Source organism: Gallus gallus, unplaced genomic scaffold (genome assembly GCF_016699485.2).
Source record: "Gallus gallus isolate bGalGal1 unplaced genomic scaffold, bGalGal1.mat.broiler.GRCg7b scaffold_67, whole genome shotgun sequence".
Classification (NCBI taxonomy): domain Eukaryota; kingdom Metazoa; phylum Chordata; class Aves; order Galliformes; family Phasianidae; genus Gallus; species Gallus gallus.
Window position 1 is genome coordinate 23,140 of NW_024096019.1, and position 18,999 is coordinate 42,138.

The 18,999-nt window shown below is 59.9% G+C and overlaps 1 protein-coding gene across 1 annotated transcript; it reads right to left on the minus strand.

Moving 5' to 3' along the window:
• Positions 1 to 586: 586 nt before the first annotated feature.
• Positions 587 to 17,655, minus strand: LOC100859273 (E3 ubiquitin-protein ligase HUWE1-like; the record flags this gene model as incomplete). Its single annotated transcript, XM_040657237.2, has 13 exons — positions 587 to 731; positions 3,223 to 3,413; positions 4,920 to 5,101; positions 5,191 to 5,308; positions 5,616 to 5,721; positions 7,458 to 7,745; positions 9,266 to 9,406; positions 9,553 to 9,670; positions 12,207 to 12,452; positions 13,694 to 13,846; positions 14,316 to 14,412; positions 17,221 to 17,303; positions 17,433 to 17,655. Coding segments are annotated over 13 exons (2,049 nt in total), but the record flags the coding sequence as incomplete, so codon positions are not given.
• Between the last annotated feature and the right edge of the window lie 1,344 nt (positions 17,656 to 18,999).

Sequence of the window (18,999 nt, forward strand, 5' to 3'; positions counted from 1 at the left end):
GTCGCGCTAAGTGACGCCATCACGCTGCGACGCGCCGAGCCCAACATGGCGGCGCCCACACCCCCACAAACGAGCGGGACGGCCCTTAACAAGAGTGCACTTTTTTTATTCCTTTTTTTTTTTTTTTTTTTTTTGCGGAATTTTTTTTCTTTTTTTTTTTTCTTTTCTTTTTTTTCTTCCTTTTCTAAACGTTTTTTTTTTTTTTTTTTCCTCTCACTTTGGGGCGGGGGAGGGGCCGAGCCGCTGCTTTTATATAATTTTTTTTTCCTTTTTTTTTTTTTTTTCTTCTTTTCTTTAAGCCACCCCCAACCCCCCCCCCCCCCCCATCCCCCAGAAAAAAACAGTGGGTGAAGGGACGGGGGAAAGGCGGCCCTCCCACCCCCCCCCCCCCCCAAGAACTCAACCTCACAAACAACAACAACAAAAAAAAGCAAAAAAAAAAAAAAAGAGAGAAAAAAATAATAATAAAGGGGAAAAAAACCAAAAAAAAAAACCAAACCCCACAAAAATAATAAAGAAAAACCAACCAACCAAAAAAAAAAAAAGGGGGGAAAAAAAAAAGGGGGGGAAAAAAAAAAAGCCAACGGAACCGAAAAATATATATATATATTTATAGGCGGGGCCGGGGCTACGCCAGCCCGAAGCCCTCGGAGCACTCCTGGATGGCCAACAGCAGCATCTGCCGCAGCTTCTCGTAGCTCTCGTAGGCCGGCAGGTCCAGCTGGTTGAAGCTGTGGGGCGGGACGGCACGGCTCCGCGTCCACGTGGGTCCCCACCCCACATCCCCACATCCCCCCAACCCCACTCCCCGTGTGTCCCCATATGTCCCCATCCCATGACTGTATATCCCCATGTCCCCTCAACCCCACTTGACCCCTCATAGTCCCACGTCCCCCCAACCGTCACCCCAACCCCACTCCCCGTGTGTCCCCATGTGTCCCCACCCCATGACTGTATATCCCCATGTCCCCTCAGTCCCACGTCCCCCCCTACTTGTAGCCCCATGTCCCCCTTAACCTGTTTCCAACGTGTCCCCACCCCATATCCCCACATCCCCCAAACCCCACTCCCCATGTGTCCCCATGTGTCCCCACCCCATGACTGTATATCCCCACGTCCCCTCAGCCCCACTTCCTCATGGTCCCACATCCCCCCACCCGTCATCCCAACCCCACTCCCCACGTGTCCCCACCCCATATCCCCACATCCCCCCAGCCCCACTCCCCATATGTCCCCACGTGTCCCCACCCCATGACTGTATATCCCCATGTCCCCCTTACCCTGTTTTCCAATGTGGCCCCACCCCATATCCCCACATCCCCCCCAACCCCACTCCCCATATGTCCCCACGTGTCCCCACCCCATGACTGTATATCCCCCTGTCCCCTCAGCCCCACTTGACCCCTCATGGTCCCATGTCCCCCCACAGTTGCAGCCCCATGTCCCCCTTATCCTGTTTTCCAACATGTCCCCACCCCATATCCCCACATCCCCCCAGCCCCACTCCCCATATGTCCCCATGTGTCCCCACCCCATGACTGTATATCCCCATGTCCCCTCAACCCCACTTGACCCCTCATGGTCCCACGTCCCCCCACCCGTCACCCCAACCCCACTCCCCGTGTGTCCCCATGTGTCCCCACCCCATGACTGTATATCCCCATGTCCCCTCAGTCCCACGTCCCCCCCTACTTGTAGCCCCATGTCCCCCTTAACCTGTTTCCAATGTGTCCCCACCCCATATCCCCACATCCCCCAAACCCCACTCCCCATGTGTCCCCATGTGTCCCCACCCCATGACTGTATATCCCCACGTCCCCTCAGCCCCACTTCCTCATGGTCCCACATCCCCCCACCCGTCATCCCAACCCCACTCCCCACGTGTTCCCACCCCATATCCCCACATCCCCCCAGCCCCACTCCCCATATGTCCCCACGTGTCCCCACCCCATGACTGTATATCCCCATGTCCCCCTTACCCTGTTTTCCAACGTGTCCCCACCCCATATCCCCACATCCCCCCAACCCCACTCCCCATATGTCCCCATGTCCCCCCAACCCCACGTGTCCCCACTCTATGTCCCCAACCCTGTGTCCCCACCCCACGTTCCCATACCCCCATCAGTCTCTCCAACCCCATGGTGCCGTATATCCCCACACCCCATTGCTCCATGGCCCCATGTGTCCCCACCCCATACTCCCATGCGTCCCCACCCCATATCCCCATGTCCTCCTCTCCCTGTCCCCATATCCCTACGTCCTCCATCCCTATCTATGTCTCCATGTCCTCCTCTCCCTTGTCCCCATGTCACTGTGTCCCCTATCCCTATATATGTCCCCATGTCCCCACCCAACTCTTTGACCCCATGTCCTCCCATCCCTGTCCCCACGTCCCTATGTCCCCCATCCCTTTACACATCCCCATGTCCTCCCATCCCTGTCCCCATGTCCCCTGTCCCCATGTCCCTACATCCCCCATCCCTATACACATCCCCATGTCCCCCCATCCCTGTCCCCATGTCCCCTTGTCCTCATGTCCCCTTGTCCTCATGTCCCCCTGTCCCTATGTCCCCCATCCCTATATATGTCCCCACGTCCCCCCAACTCTTTGACCCCATGTCCTCCCATCCCTGTCCCCATGTCCCCTTGTCCCCATGTCCCTACGTCCCCCATCCCTATACACATCCCCACGTCCCCCCATCCCTGTCCCCATGTCCCCTTGTCCTCATGTCTCCCTGTCCCCATGTCCCCCCAACTCTTTGACCCCATGTCCTCCCACCCCTGTCCCCATGTCCCCTTGTCCTCATGTCTCCCTGTCCCCATGTCCCCCCAACTCTTTGACCCCATGTCCTCCCATCCCTGTCCCCATGTCCCCTTATCCCCATGTCTCCTTGTCCTCATGTCTCCCTGTCCCCACGTCCCCCCAACTCTTTGACCCCATGTCCTCCCATCCCTGTCCCCATGTCCCCTTGTCCTCATGTCTCCCTGTCCCCATGTCCCCCCCAACTCTTTGACCCCATGTCCTCCCATCCCTATATATGTCCCTATGTCCCCCCAACTCTTTGACCCCATGTCCTCCCATCCCTGTCCCCATGTCCCCTTGTCCCCATGTCCCCACGTCCCCCATCCCTATACACATCCCCACGTCCCCCCATCCCTGTCCCCACGCCCCCCTGTCCCTTTGTGTCCTCCACCCACCCCCATCCCCCCCCCCGGCGTTACCAGGTGTGCGCTGAGGGCAGGCGGTCCGTGGAGCGATCGTCGCGGTGGATCTGGAACTTCTGGATCCCATTCATGCCCTCGAGGGCAGCAAAGCCCTGCAGAGGGACCTTGGATGTCCCTGTCACAAACTGCAGGAATTTGGCCCGGTCCGCCTGGTCAAAGGAGCGCAGCGCCCGCCAGAACCACTGGATCTGATTGGGGGTAATGGGGGGGGGGAGAGGGGGGAGGTCACAGCCTGAATTGGGGGAGATGGGGGGGACACAACGGGGGGATATGGGGACACAACATGGGGATGTGGGGACATGGGGATGGGGGGACACAACATGGGGTGTGGGGACATGGGGACAAGGGGATGGGGGGACATGGGGACAAGGGGATGGGGGGGACATGGGATGTGGGGACATGGGGACAAGAGGATGGGGGGGGACATGGGGACAAAGGGATGGGGGGGACATGGGATGTGGGGACATGGGGACAAGGGGATGGGAGGTCACAACATGGGGATGGGGGGGACATGGGGACAAGGGGATGGGGAGGAGGGGATGTGGGCCATGGGGACAAGGGGATGGGGGGACACAACATGGGGATGTGGGGACATGGGGACAAGGGGATGGGGGGGACATGGGATGTGGGGACATGGGGACAAGGGGATGGGGGGACACAACATGGGGATGTGGGGACATGGGGACAAGGGGATGGGGGGGACATGGGATGTGGGGACAGGGGGACAAGGGGATGGGGGGACACAACATGGGGATGTGGGGACATGGGGACAAGAGGATGGGGGGGACATGGGATGTGGGGACATGGGGACAAGGGGATGGGGGGGACATGGGATGTGGGGACATGGGGACAAGGGGATGGGGGGGACATGGGATGTGGGGACATGGGGACAAGGGGATGGGGGGGACATGGGATGTGGGGACATGGGGACATGGGGATCGGGGGGACATGGGATGTGGGGACATGGGGACAAGGGGATGGGGGGACACAACATGGGGATGTGGGGACATGGGGACAAGGGGATGGGGGGGACATGGGATGTGGGGACAGGGGGACAAGGGGATGGGGGGGACATGGGATGTAGGGACATGGGGACAAGGGGATGGGGGGGACATGGGATGTGGGGACATGGGGACAAGAGGATGGGGGGGACATGGGATGTGGGGACATGGGGACAAGGGGATGGGGGGGACATGGGATGTGGGGACATGGGGACAAGGGGATGGGGGGGACATGGGATGTGGGGACATGGGGATCGGGGGGACATGGGATGTGGGGACATGGGGATACAGGATGTCGGGACGGGGGGATATGGGGACCCAAGAATGTGGGGATGTGGGGACATGGGAATACAGGGATGGGGACACGAAGATGGGGGGGGGACGGGGACATGGGATGTGGGGCCAAAAAGACCGAAGTGGGGATGGGGAGACATGGGGATGTGGGGCCAGGGGGACAAGAGATGTGGGGCCAGAAAGAACAACCACGGGGATGTGGGGACAAAGAGACGGAGAGGAGCCGGGATGTGGGGATGAAGGCACAGGGCATGCAGATAGAGGGACACAGGGGAGAAAGGACACGGGGATGGAGGACACGCGGGTGGACGTGGGGACAACAGGGGTGAGGTGCCAGCGGGATGGGTGACCGTGGGGACGAGGAGGGTTTGGGGTTCCCCCCCCCCCCCCCACACACACCTGGATGGAGTTGCCCTGGTACTTGTGGTACTCCGTGTTGGCTTTGAGGTCGTCGATGTCGATGGTGGGCAGCCCGGAGATGAGCAGCTCCAACTCCTGCTCCGTGAAGATGGAGATGAGGCGCTTCGGGATGATCTCGTAGAAACCCTCCAAGAAGGCGGCCAGCTGCTTCCGAATGGCCCCTGGGGGACAACGGGGGGACGTTCAGAGGGGGCGCTTTGACCACCAGGACCCCCCCCCCCCCCCCCATCCCCCAGGACCCTCCTCTCACCGGTCATGCGCATCTGGCAGACGAGGTGCACGTATTCCTTCTTGTTCTCCTCCGTCACCAACACGTTGGCTCCGTTGGGTTTGAGGTCCCGGACCTCACACACCCCAAACTCCTGCACCTGGGGGAGGCCGGGGGGGGGGGGGGGGGGTGGGGGGGTTAAGGGGCAAATCTCGGGGCAGAAGGGACATCCTCGGGGCAGAGGGGACAACCCAAGACACAAGTGACATCCCTGGGACAAAGGGGACACCCTTGGGACGAGGGGACGCCTGAAATCAGGAGCGACGTTGCAGCATCGATGGTGAGTGCGGGGAGATTAGGACCACCGGTGGGGAGGGAGGGGGGGGGACCTGATTTTGGGGTGTCCCCGGGGCTCCGTGGGGAGCAGAGGACCCATTTGTGGGGTGCCCCCCCCCCCCGCTGCTCACCTCGGTGCTGAAGGTGAGGTCGTAGCCCAGCGTGGAGACGTCGTTCTCCAGCAGGTAGACCAGGCCCTGGTAGAAGTGGTAGTCCTCGCTCTCCATGTCCGTGTAGCTGCGTGGAAATGGGGGGGGGGGGGGGGGGTCAGCACCCCTTTTTTGGGGGGAGCTGGCGGCATTTTTGGGGTTCCGACATCACTGAGGGGGAGTCTCGATACCTTTTTGGGTTCTGCACCCAAAATAGTTGGGTTCTGGGCCCCACAGTTGGGTTCTCCACGCTATAGTTGGGTCCTGTGCCCCACAGTTGGGTTCTCCACGCTATAGTTGGGTTCTGTGCCCCACAGTTGGGTTCTCCACACTATAGTTGGGTTCTGCGCCCCACAGTTGGGTTCTCCACACTATAGTTGGGTTCTGGGCCCCACAGTTGGGTTCTCCACACTATAGTTGGGTTCTGCGCCCCACAGTTGGGTTCTCCACACTATAGTTGGGTTCTGCGCCCCACAGTTGGGTTCTCCACGCTATAGTTGGGTTCTGCGCCCCACAGTTGGGTTCTCCACACTATAGTTGGGTTCTGCGCCCCACAGTTGGGTTCTCCACGCTATAGTTGGGTTCTGGGCCCCACAGTTGGGTTCTCCACGCTATAGTTGGGTCCTGTGCCCCACAGTTGGGTTCTCCACACTACAGTTGGGTTCTGTGCCCCACAGTTGGGTTCTCCACACTATAGTTGGGTTCTGTGCCCCACGGTTGGGTTCTCCCCACTATAGTTGGGTTCTGCACCCCACAGTTGGGTTCTCCACACTACAGTTGGGTTCTGCGCCCCACAGTTGGGTTCTCCACACTACAGTTGGGTTCTGCGCCCCACAGTTGGGTTCTCCACACTATAGTTGGGTTCTGCGCCCCACAGTTGGGTTCTCCCCACTATAGTTGGGTTCTGCGCCCCACAGTTGGGTTCTCCACACTATAGTTGGGTTCTGTGCCCCACAGGTGGGTTCTAGACACTACAGTTGGGTTCTACACCCTGCGGTTGGGATCTAGATGCTACGGCTGAATTCTAGACAGGACAGTTAGGTTCTACACCCCACAGTTGGGTTCTAGATGCTGCAGTAGGGTTCTACACCCCACGGTTGGGTTCTACACCCCACGGTTGGGTTCTAGATGCTATAGTTGAGTTCTACGCCCCACAGTTGGGTTCTAGATGCTGTAGTTGAGTTCTATGCCCCACGGTTGGGTTCTAGATGCTATAGTTGAGCTCTACGCCCCACAGTTGGGTTCTAGATAGTATAGTTGAGTTCTGTGCTCCACGGTTGGGTTCTAGATGCTATAGTAGAGTTCTACACCCCACGGTTGGGTTCCAGATAGTATAGTTGAGTTCTACGCCCCACGGTTGGGTTCTAGACAGTATAGTTGAGTTCTACACCCCATGGTTGGGTTCTAGATGCTATAGTTGAGTTCTACGCCCCATGGTTGGGTTCTAGATAGTATAGTTGAGTTCTACGCCCCACGGTTGGGTTCTAGACAGTATAGTTGAGTTCTACACCCCACGGTTGGGTTCTAGATGCTATAGTTGAGTTCTACGCCCCACGGTTGGGTTCTAGATAGTATAGTTGAGTTCTATGCTCCACGGTTGGGTTCTAGATGCTATAGTTGGGTTATATGCCACATATCTGGGTTCTACACCCCACAGTTGAGTTCTAGACACTACAGATGGGTTCCCTATGCCCCGTGGTTGGGTTCTAGACGCTACAGCTGTTGTTTTATGCCCTGTGCTCAGGTTCTACACCCCACAGTCTGGTTCTACACCCCAAAACCACTGGGTTCTGCACGCTACGATTGAGTTCCACGTCCCCTTACCGGACAGACTTGCCCAGGATGTGTTTATAGAAGGACCGGGTGAAGTAACACTCGAGCAGCCGGTTGTCGTAGACGGCTTTGGCCACGATGCGCCCCACAAACTTGAAGTAGCTGAGGTGGTTGGGGTTGCAGTGGGACGAGGGGTTGATGGTGTAGGTGACCCGGTCGCCCGGCGAGGTGCGGAACAGGGCGTACATGGGGTTGAACATCTCCCTGGAGATGATCATGTACCACTCGCGCAGCAGCCCCCCGGCGTCCTGCCCCTCCTCGCCCTCGAAGACGATGTACCTGCAGCGTGGGGGGGGGGGGGGAGAGAGGTAAAGGGGTGGTTGAGGGGATCCCAAATAACCCCGCAGACCCCAAAACGTGGCCCTACACATCTCACGCCACCTCAAAACCCAGCTCTGAGGTCCCCTAAATCGATGAGGGGGGGGAGAGGGAGGTAAAGGGGTGGTTGAGGGGATCCCAAATAACCCCGCAGACCCCAAAATGTGGACCCTACACATCTCACGCCACCCCAAAACCCAGCTCTGGGGTCCCCTAAATCGAGGGGTTGGGGGGGGAGAGGGGGAAGGGGTGGTTGAGGGGATCCCAAATAGCCCCGCAGACCCCAAAATGTGGACCCTACACATCTCACGCCGTGCCCACCGTAACTTGTAACCCCCTTCTGGGAGACCCCACCTACCCCAAAATCTCTCCCTAAGGATCTCACATCACCCCAAAACCATCCTAAAACCTAACCCTAACCCTAAAACCACTCAGGAGGTCTTGGGTGGCCCTACAGACCCCAGAACCTGACCCTAAGGATCTCACATCACCCCAAACCCATCCTAAAACCACTCAGGAGTTCCTGGGTGGCCCTACAGACCCCAGAACCTGACCCTAAGCATCTCACATCACCCCAAACCCATCCTAAAACCACTCTGGAGGTCCTGTGTGGCCCTATAGAGCCCAGCACCTGACCCTAAGGATCTCCCATCACCCCAAACCCATCCTAAAACCAGTCAGGTGGTCTTGGGTGGCCCTACACACCCCAGAACCTGACCCTAAGCATCTCACATCACCCCAAACCCATCCTAAAACCACTCTGGAGGTCCTGTGTGGCCCTACAGACCCCAGAACCTGACCCTAAGCATCTCACATCACCCCAAACCCATCCTAAACCCTCTCAGGTGGTCTTGGGCGGCCCTACAGACCCCAGAACCTGACCCTAAGGATCTCGCATCACCCCAAACCCATCCTAAAACCACTCAGGTTCTTGGGTGGCCCTATAGACCCCAGAACCTGACCCTAAGCATCTCACATCACCCCAAACCCATCCTAAACCCTCTCATGTGGTCTTGGGTGGCCCTACAGACCCCAGAACCTGACCCTAAGGATCTCGCATCACCCCAAACCCATTCTAAAACCACTCAGGTTCTTGGGTGGCCCTATAGACCCCAGAACCTGACCCTAAGCATCTCACATCACCCCAAACCCATCCTAAACCCTCTCATGTGGTCTTGGGCGGCCCTACAGACCCCAGAACCTGACCCTAAGGATCTCGCATCACCCCAAACCCATTCTAAAACCACTCAGGTTCTTGGGTGGCCCTATAGACCCCAGAACCTGACCCTAAGCATCTCACATCACCCCTAACCCATCCTAAAACCACTCAGGTGGTCTTGGGTGGCCCTACAAACCCCAAACCTGCCCCCTGTGGATCTCACCCCCAACCCCAACGACTCGGGGTCCCCTCACTGCCCCCCCTTGGGGTGTCTTTCTAGGGGTGGGGTGGGGGTCAGGGGGTTGCAGGAGGGGGGTCTCACAGTCGGTTCTTCATCTCCTCGGGGGATTTGCGGTGCAGCTCCCGGTAGGAGTCCTCGAAGACGTGGTCGCGCCGCACGTGCACGGCCATGTCCTCCTTCCTCAGTCCTTCATCCAACCGCTCCAGCTCCTGGCGGAAATACCTACAACAGGATGGATAAGGGGGGGAGGCGGGGGGGAGGAAAAAAAAGCAAAGAAAATTAAAGAAATGATTTTTTTGGGGGGGGGAAAGGGGGGCTGTTACCCTCCTGCAGGGACGGCGTCGCCCCCCACCCCCCCACCCCCTTACTTGCGCTTGACGTCGAAGTCGAGGACGCGGATGTAGTCGACGAGGACGGCGAAGGGGCCGTCGGCCAAATGGGTGGTGGACTGCCGTAGGATCTGGTTCAGCACCGTGCGGTGGGTCTCTATGGGGGGGGGGGGGGGGTTATGGGGTTTTGGGGGTGGTCCCCGGCAGCCAGAGCCTCTATTTCTGCCCCAAAGCCCAATCCCTGTCCTCTCAAGTCCCCTGACGCCATCCCACACCCACAACCCCTCCCTGTCTCCCCCAAATCCCTCCGATCCCCTTTAGATGCCCCAAGACCCCTTCCAGTCCCCCCAACCCCCCCCCCTCTCCCCCCACTCACCCTTAAATCCCATTCTAGCCCTCCAAATCCCTCTCAGATCTCCCCCAAACCACCTTTCTGCCCCCGAAATCTTTTGCCTCCCCCCCCCCCCAAACCCTCTTATCACCCCCCAGCCCCCCTTCCTGCCCCCTAAATCCCCACCAAACCCCTTCCAGCCCCCCAAGTCCCCCTCCAAATCCACCTCCTGTCTCCCCAAATCCCCTCCAGATCCTTTTCTCCAGACCCCTTCAATCCCCCCAACCCTCCTTTCTAAACTGCCAAATCTCTCCCATCTCTTCCAAACCCTCTTCCAGCCCCTGAACCCCCCCGACCCCCCCATCACCCCTCAAACCCCCCTCCCAGCCCCCCAAAATCCTCCCAAACACCCTTTCTAACCCCCCACCCCCTAAAAACTCCCCTCCAGCACCGCGCGCCCCCCTAAATCTCCCCCAATCCCTCTGCCAGCCCCACAACCATCCCCTCCAACCACCCCCAGACCCCCTCTCGGCCCCCCAAACCCCCCCCCAGACCCCTTCCTGCCCCCTAAATCCCCACCAAACCCCTTCCAGCCCCCCAAGTCCCCCTCCAAATCCACCTCCTGTCTCCCCAAATCCCCTCCAGATCCTTTTCTCCAGACCCCTTCAATCCCCCCAACCCTCTTCCCACCCCTTAAATACCCCACAACTCTCTTCCCGCCCCTTAAATACCCCCCAAACCTCCTTTCTAAACTGCCAAATCTCTCCCATCTCTTCCAAACCCTCTTCCAGCCCCTGAAACCCCCCGACCCCCCCCATCACCCCTCAAACCCCCCTCCCAGCCCCCCAAAATCCTCCCAAACACCCTTTCTAACCCCCCATCCCCCTAAAAACTCCCCTCCAGCACCGCGTGCCCCCCTAAATCTCCCCCAATCCCTCTGCCAGCCCCACAACCATCCCCTCCAACCACCCCCAGACCCCCTCTCGGCCCCCCAAACCCCCCCCCAGACCCCTTCCTGACCCCTAAATCCCCACCAAACCCCTTCCAGCCCCCCAAGTCCCCCTCCAAATCCTCCTCCTGTCTCCCCAAATCCCCTCCAGATCCTTTTCTCCAGACCCCTTCAATCCCCCCAACCCTCTTCCCACCCCTTAAATACCCCCCAACTCTCTTCCCGCCCCTTAAATACCCCCCAAGCCTCCTTTCTAAACTGCCAAATCTCTCCCATCTCTTCCAAACCCTCTTCCAGCCCCTGAAACCCCCGACCCCCCCATCACCCCTCAAACCCCCCTCCCAGCCCCCCAAAATCCTCCCAAACACCCTTTCTAACCCCCCACCCCCTAAAAACTCCCCTCCAGCACCGCGCGCCCCCCTAAATCTCCCCCAATCCCTCTGCCAGCCCCACAACCATCCCCTCCAACCACCCCCAGACCCCCTCTCGGCCCCCCAAACCCCCCCCCAGACCCCTTCCTGACCCCTAAATCCCCACCAAACCCCTTCCAGCCCCCCAAGTCCCCCTCCAAATCCACCTCCTGTCTCCCCAAATCCCCTCCAGATCCTTTTTTCCAGACCCCTTCAATCCCCCCAACCCTCTTCCCACCCCTTAAATACCCCACAACTCTCTTCCCGCCCCTTAAATACCCCCCAAACCTCCTTTCTAAACTGCCAAATCTCTCCCATCTCTTCCAAACCCTCTTCCAGCCCGAAACCCCCCGACCCCCCCCATCACCCCTCAAACCCCCCTCCCAGCCCCCCAAAATCCTCCCAAACACCCTTTCTAACCCCCCACCCCCTAAAAACTCCCCTCCAGCACCGCGCGCCCCCCTAAATCTCCCCCAATCCCTCTGCCAGCCCCACAACCATCCCCTCCAACCACCCCCAGACCCCCTCTCAGCCCCCCAAACCCCCCCCCCCAGCCCCCCTAAATCCCCAACAAACCCCTTCCAGCCCCCCAAGTCCCCCTCCAAATCCACCTCCTGTCTCCCCAAATCCCCTCCAGATCCTTTTCTCCAGACCCCTTCAATCCCCCCAACCCTCTTCCCGCCCCTTAAATACCCCCCAAACCTCCTTTCTAAACTACCAAATCTCTCCCATCTCTTCCAAACCCTCTTCCAGCCCCTGAAACCCCCCGACCCCCCCCCATCACCCCTCAAACCCCCCTCCCAGCCCCCCAAAATCCTCCCAAACACCCTTTCTAACCCCCCATCCCCCTAAAAACTCCCCTCCAGCACCGCGCGCCCCCCTAAATCTCCCCCAATCCCTCTGCCAGCCCCACAACCATCCCCTCCAACCACCCCCAGACCCCCTCTCAGCCCCCCAAACCCCCCCCCCCCACCCCAACCTTCCCCCCCCATCTCTCCCATACCAGCAAAGCGCAGGAACTTCTGGGTGTCGGGGGGCAGGCTGGCTGAGATGTGCATGGAGGAAGGCTCACGGGAGAAGAAGGGGTCGAGCGAGGAGGGGGTGGCGGGGGTCAGCGGGGCGGGGGACAGCGGGGGGGGCTCGTCCTTGATGTGGGCCAGCTGGCTCTCGCGTGTGTCCCTCACTGGAGGTTTGCTCTCCCGCTCCGTGGCGTGCACCAGGAAAAAGGCTTCGACCGCTGGCTGGAGGACTGGAGGGGGGAGAAGGAAAGAAAAGGGGTTAGGGGACCCCAAAACTGGGGAGGGGGGGTAGGAGGGGGGGGGCAGGGGCGGTTCCTATAGCCCCAAGGTATCCTGAGGCCCGAATTCCCCTTTGAAAGTGCTTTCCTCTTCCTAAACGCCAACCCGGACCCCTCAAATCTGCCCCCGAAACACTTCCCCATCCCCTTCATCCAGCCCCCAGACCCCAAATCCCTCCTCTGGAAGCTCCTTCCCACCCCCAAGCCCTACCCCACACCCCCCAATGCCCCCTAAAAACCATTTCCCACCCTGAAAAGCCCACTCCGGCTCTCCCAAATCCCATCATATCTCCTTAAGAGTATCCCAGACCCCCCCCCAAAAACTCATCCATCACCTCTAAAATCCACCAAAAGCCCCTTACCATCCCCAAGCCCCATCCCAGACCCCCAACCCACCCCCCAAAGCCCCTTCCCATTCCCTAAAACGACCTCAAACCTCCCAGATTGCCCCGAAAAGCCCCTTCCCATCCCAGACCCCCAACCCAACCCTCCCAAAGCCCCTTCCCATTCCCTCAAACCACCTCAGACCCCCAGAATACCCCCCTCCCATCCCCTTAATCCACCTCACACCTCCCAGATCCCCCCGAAAAGCCCCTTCCCATCCCAGACCCCCAACCCAACCCACCCCAAAGCCCCTTCCCATTCCCTCAAACCACCTCAGACCTCCCAGATCCCCCCAAAAAGCCCAGACCCCCAACCCAACCCCCCCAAAGCCCCTTCTCATTCCCTAAAACCACCTCACACCCTCAAAATACCCCCCCTCCCATCCCCTTAACCCACCTCACACCTCCCAGATCCCCCCCAAAAAGCCCCTTCCCATCCCAGACCCCCAACCCAACCCTCCCAACCCCCCCAAAGCCCCTTCCCATTCCCTCAAACCACCTCAGACCTCTCAGATCCCCCCGAAAAAGCCCAGACCCCCAACCCAACCCCCCCAAAGCCCCTTCCCATTCCCTAAAACCACCTCAGACCTCCCAGATCCCCCCCAAAAAGCCCCTTCCCATCCCAGACCCCCAACCCAACCCCCCCAACCCTACCCTAACCCTTCCCATTCCCTCAAACCACCTCAGACTCCCAGAATACCCCCCTCCCATCCCCTTAATCCACCTCAGACCCCCCAGATCCCCCCTTAAAACCACCTCCCATCCTCTCCCACCATCCCGGACCCCCCCCAAGCCCCCCCAGCCCCTCACCGAGCACGGCGTGCTGGTCGTGGGACTCCTCGAGCTCCTTGAGGCACTCCCCCAGCATGTCCCACAGCTCATCCAGGCACAGCTGCTCACTCAGCAGAGGCAGTTCCGGGGGGGGCCGCTCTTCCCGTTCCCCCCCCTGCGGCCCCTCTGAACCTGTGTGTGGGGAAGGGGGGCGCAGGGTCAGCCCTATGGGGTTGCTGACCCCCCTCTGTGCCAACTGGGGACCCCCCTCCAGTTGCACCTGAATGGGATGAACTGGGGGTGCAGGGCGGGGGGGGGGGGTGTCTGGTCTATACTGGGAAATATCGGGGGGGGGGAGATGTTATTGAGTCGGGGGGTGGGGGGGGCACAGGATTAGCCCACTCCATGCACCCAGTGCGAACTGGGAGCCCCCCCCCCCCAATGCAATGAACTGCTGCACTGGGGGCAGGAGGAGGGACTGGTTTATACTGGGGAGGGGCATCTGGGGGGGGTCCTGGGTCACTTGTGGGGGGGGGGAGGGGGGGGCAAGAGGTCAGCTGACCCCATGACACGTGAAGAGGGAGACCCCAGTTGCCCCCTGATGTGATAGACTGGTGTATGGGGGGGGGGGGGGGGCTGGTTTCTATTGGGGGGCACTCACCCACAGAAGGGGCATCCGGGGGGGCGGGCGAGGGCTGGTCCACGTCCATGGGCGACTCGTCGCGGCGGGGGGTGCCGTCTGCCGGGCCGGGTTCAGACTGGGGGGGGGGGCACAGGGTGGGGGGTTATGGAGGGGGCCCCGGGGGGGTCCGTGTCACTCCCTTAATCCTCCCCCCCCCCCCCCCCATATAGGTGTAGGGGGAAGGGTTGTGGGGAGGAAGGGGATGGGGGAAGGGAGGGGGAATGGGAAGGGAAGAGGGAAGGGGAAGGGGGAAGGGGAAATATAATGTGCAGGAAGAGGAGGATGAAGAGAAGGAGAAAGGAGGGAGGAAGGAAGGGGAAGGAAAGGATGAGGAAAGGAGAAGGAAGAGGAATGAGGAAGATGATGAGCAGGAAGAGGAGGAGGAAGGAGAGGAGAGGAGAAGAGGATGAGGAAGATGGAGAGGGAAGAAGGCTGTGGGGTGAATGGGGAAAGAAGAGGAAGAGAGGAAGCAGTGCAGGAGGGGAGAGGAAGGAGAGGAGGAGGAGGATGAAGAGGAGGAAGATGACGGAAGATGAAAGGGGGATGAGGGGGATGAAGAGGAGGAAGGAAAACGATGGTGAAGAAGAGAAGGAGGATGAGGAAACAGAAAGATACAAACAGATGAGGATGAGCAAAAGGGGGAAGATGAAGAGGAAGAAGAGGAGGAGGAAGAAGAGGAGGAAAAAGGAAGGATGAAGGGGAAAAAGAGGAAGACAATGAACGGGAGGAGGAGGAGGAAGAAGGAAACTAAACAGGAAGAAGAGGAGGAAGAGGAAGGAGAAAGATGGAGAGGGGATTGAGGGGGAAGGGGAGGAGGAAGGAGAATGAAGGGGAACTAAGGAGGAAGGGGAGAAAGACGAAGAAGGGGACGAGGAAGATGAAGAGAGGATGAAGAACGAAGGGAAAGAGGAAGAGGATGAGGAGAATTAAGGAGATAGGAGAAGAGGAAGAGGGCAAATAAGGAGGATGGGGAGGAGGAAGGAGGATGAAGGGGAATTAAGGAGGATGAGGAGGAAGAGGATGGGGGGGGAGGAGGAAGAGGATGGGGGGAACTGAGGATGAAGGAGAGGAGGAAGGAGGATGAGGGGGAGGAGGAAGGAGGATGAGGAGGGCAGAAGCCCCAAGGGCAAACAGCATGAGAAGGAGAGGTGGCACTGAAGGGGAGAGGAGGAGGAGGAAGGGCAGGAGGAAGAAGGAGGATGAAGGAGGATGAAGGGGAATTAAGGAGGATGAGGAGGAAGAGGATGAGGGGGAGGAGGAAGAGGATGGGGACGATGAGGAAGAGGACGGGGGGAACTGAGGATGAAGGAGAGGAGGAAGGAGGATGAAGAGGGCAGAAGCCCTAAGGGCAAACAGCATGAGAAGGAGAGGTGGCACCGAAGGGGAGAGGAGGAAGAGGAAGGGCAGGAGGAGGAGGAGGAAGAGGATGGAGGGAACTGTGGATGAAGGAGAGGAGGAAGGAGGATGAAGGGGAGGAGGAAGGAGGATGAGGAGGGCAGAAGCCCCAAGGGCAAACAGCATGAGAAGGAGAGGTGGCACCGAAGGGGAGAGGAGGAAGAGGAAGGGCAGGAGGAGGAGGAGGAGGAGGAAGGGGAGGAGGAGGAAGGAGGATGAAGGGGAATTAAGGAGGATGAGGAGGAAGAGGATGAAGGGGAGGAGGAAGAGGATGGGGGGGGAGGAGGAAGAGGATGGGGGGAACTGAGGATGAAGGAGAGGAGGAAGAGGATGGGGGGGGAGGAGGAAGAGGATGGGGGGAACTGAGGATGAAGGAGAGGAGGAAGGAGGATGAGGGGGAGGAGGAAGGAGGATGAGGAGGGCAGAAGCCCCAAGGGCAAACAGCATGAGAAGGAGAGGTGGCACCGAAGGGGAGAGGAGGAAGAGGAAGGGGCAGGAAGAGGAGGAGGAGGAAGGAGGATGAAGGGGAATTAAGGAGGATGAGGAGGAAGAGGATGAAGGGGAGGAGGAAGAGGATGGGGGGAATTGAAGATGAAGGAGAGGAGGAAGAGGATGAGGGGGAGGAGGAAGAGGATGGGGACGATGAGGAAGAGGATGGGGGGAACTGAGGATGAAGGAGAGGAGGAAGGAGGATGAAGAGGGCAGAAGCCCCAAGGGCAAACAGCATGAGAAGGAGAGGTGGCACCGAAGGGGAGAGGAGGAAGAGGAAGGGGCAGGAAGAGGAGGAGGAGGAAGAGGATGGAGGGAACTGAGGATGAAGGAGAGGAGGAAGGATGATGAAGAGGGCAGAAGCCCTAAGGGCAAACAGCATGAGAAGGAGAGGTGGCACCGAAGGGGAGAGGAGGAAGAGGAAGGGCAGGAGGAGGAGGAGGAAGAGGATGGAGGGAACTGTGGATGAAGGAGAGGAGGAAGGAGGATGAAGGGGAGGAGGAAGGAGGATGAGGAGGGCAGAAGCCCCAAGGGCAAACAGCATGAGAAGGAGAGGTGGCACCGAAGGGGAGAGGAGGAAGAGGAAGGGCAGGAGGAGGAGGAGGAGGAGGAAGGGGAGGAGGAGGAAGGAGGATGAAGGGGAATTAAGGAGGATGAGGAGGAAGAGGATGAAGGGGAGGAGGAAGAGGATGGGGGGGGAGGAGGAAGAGGATGGGGGGAACTGAGGATGAAGGAGAGGAGGAAGAGGATGGGGGGGGAGGAGGAAGAGGATGGGGGGAACTGAGGATGAAGGAGAGGAGGAAGGAGGATGAAGAGGGCAGAAGCCCCAAGGGCAAACAGCATGAGAAGGAGAGGTGGCACCGAAGGGGAGAGGAGGAAGAGGAAGGGGCAGGAAGAGGAGGAGGAGGAGGAGGAGGAGGAGGAGGAGGAGGTGAGGCCGAAGGGCCGTGCTAACCGTGTCCGCCTGCTGCTGCCTCCGGGCCCTCTGACCCTCACGTACCATTTGTATGATGGCGTCGGCCTCGGCCTCCAGCTGCCGGACGGCCGCCTGGATGCTGCCAGCCGCCCCGAGGCCCCCGGCACCTGCAGACAGCGGTCAGCACCCCACAGAACCCCAACCCCAGTCAGGGCGAGGGGGGAAGGGGGGGGGGGGGTCCCCGTAGCCCCCCAAACCCCCCCCAATAACCCCATCCCCCATCCAAGGAGCCGTACCCAGGCGCCCGGCTTGCTTGGCTTTCTTATGTGCACGGCGCGTGTCGTCGCGGAGCTGGATGATGACCTGCAGCACCCGCAGGAAGAAGCGCTGCGTGGAGGTCTTGGAGGTGAGCACCGACATGGAGGGCAGCTGCAGCTCCCGGCCGCCCAGGGCGCGCTTCTGAGAGGCCACGATCACAACGCTCTCGGCTGTGTCGAAGCTGGAGGTGGGGGGGGGGGATATGGGGAGGGGGAGAGGGGGTTAGAAAGGGGAGAGAGGGTTGGGATGGGGGGTGTGGGGAGGGGGGGTTAGAAAGGGGAGAGAAGGGTTGGGATGGGGGATATGGGGATGAGGGGGTTAGAAAGGGGAGAGAAGGGTTGGGATGGGGGGTGTGGGGAGGGGGAGAGGGGGTTAGAAAGGGGAGAGAAGGGTTGGGATGGGGGGTGTGGGGATGAGGGGGTTAGAAAGGGGAGAGAGGGTTGGGATGGGGGGTGTGGGGAGGGGGAGAGGGGGTTAGAAAGGGGAGAGAAGGGTTGGGATGGGGGGTGTGGGGATGAGGGGGTTAGAAAGGGGAGAGAGGGTTGGGATGGGGGGTGTGGGGATGGGGGGTTAGAAAGGGGAGAGAGGGTTGGGATGGGGGATATGGGGATGGGGGGTTAGAAAGGGGAGAGAGGGTTGGGATGGGGGGTGTGGGGAGGGGGAGAGGGGGTTAGAAAGGGGAGAGAAGGGTTGGGATGGGGGATATGGGGATGGGGGGTTAGAAAGGGGAGAGAGGGTTGGGATGGGGGATATGGGGATGGGGGGTTAGAAAGGGGAGAGAGGGTTGGGATGGGGGGTGTGGGGAGGGGGGGTTAGAAAGGGGAGAGAAGGGTTGGGATGCGGGGTGTGGGGAGGGGGAGAGGGGGGTTAGAAAGGGGAGAGAAGGGTTGGGATGGGGGGTGTGGGGATGAGGGGGTTAGAAAGGGGAGAGAAGGGTTGGGATGGGGGGTGTGGGGATGGGGAGAGGGGGTTAGAAAGGGGAGAGAAGGGTTGGGATGGGGGGTGTGGGGATGGGGGGTTAGAAAGGGGAGAGAGGGTTGGGATGGGGGGTGTGGGGAGGGGGAGAGGGGGTTAGAAAGGGGAGAGAAGGGTTGGGATGGGGGGTGTGGGGAGGGGGAGAGGGGGTTAGAAAGGGGAGAGAGGGTTGGGATGGGGGGTGTGGGGAGGGGGAGAGGGGGTTAGAAAGGGGAGAGAAGGGTTGGAATGGGGGGTATGGGGAGGGGGAGAGGGGGTTAGAAAGGGGAGAGAAGGGTTGGGATGGGGGGTGTGGGGAGGAGGGGTTAGAAAGGGGAGAGAAGGGTTGGGATGGGGGGTGTGGGGAGGGGGGGTTAGAAAGGGGAGAGAAGGGTTGGGATGGGGGGTGTGGGGAGGGGGAGAGGGGGTTAGAAAGGGGAGAGAGGGTTGGGATGGAGGGTGTGGGGATGGGAGGTTAGAAAGGGGAGAGAAGGGTTGGGATGGGGGATATGGGGAGGGGGAGAGGGGGTTAGAAAGGGGAGAGAAGGGTTGGGATGGGGGGTGTGGGGAGGAGGGGTTAGAAAGGGGAGA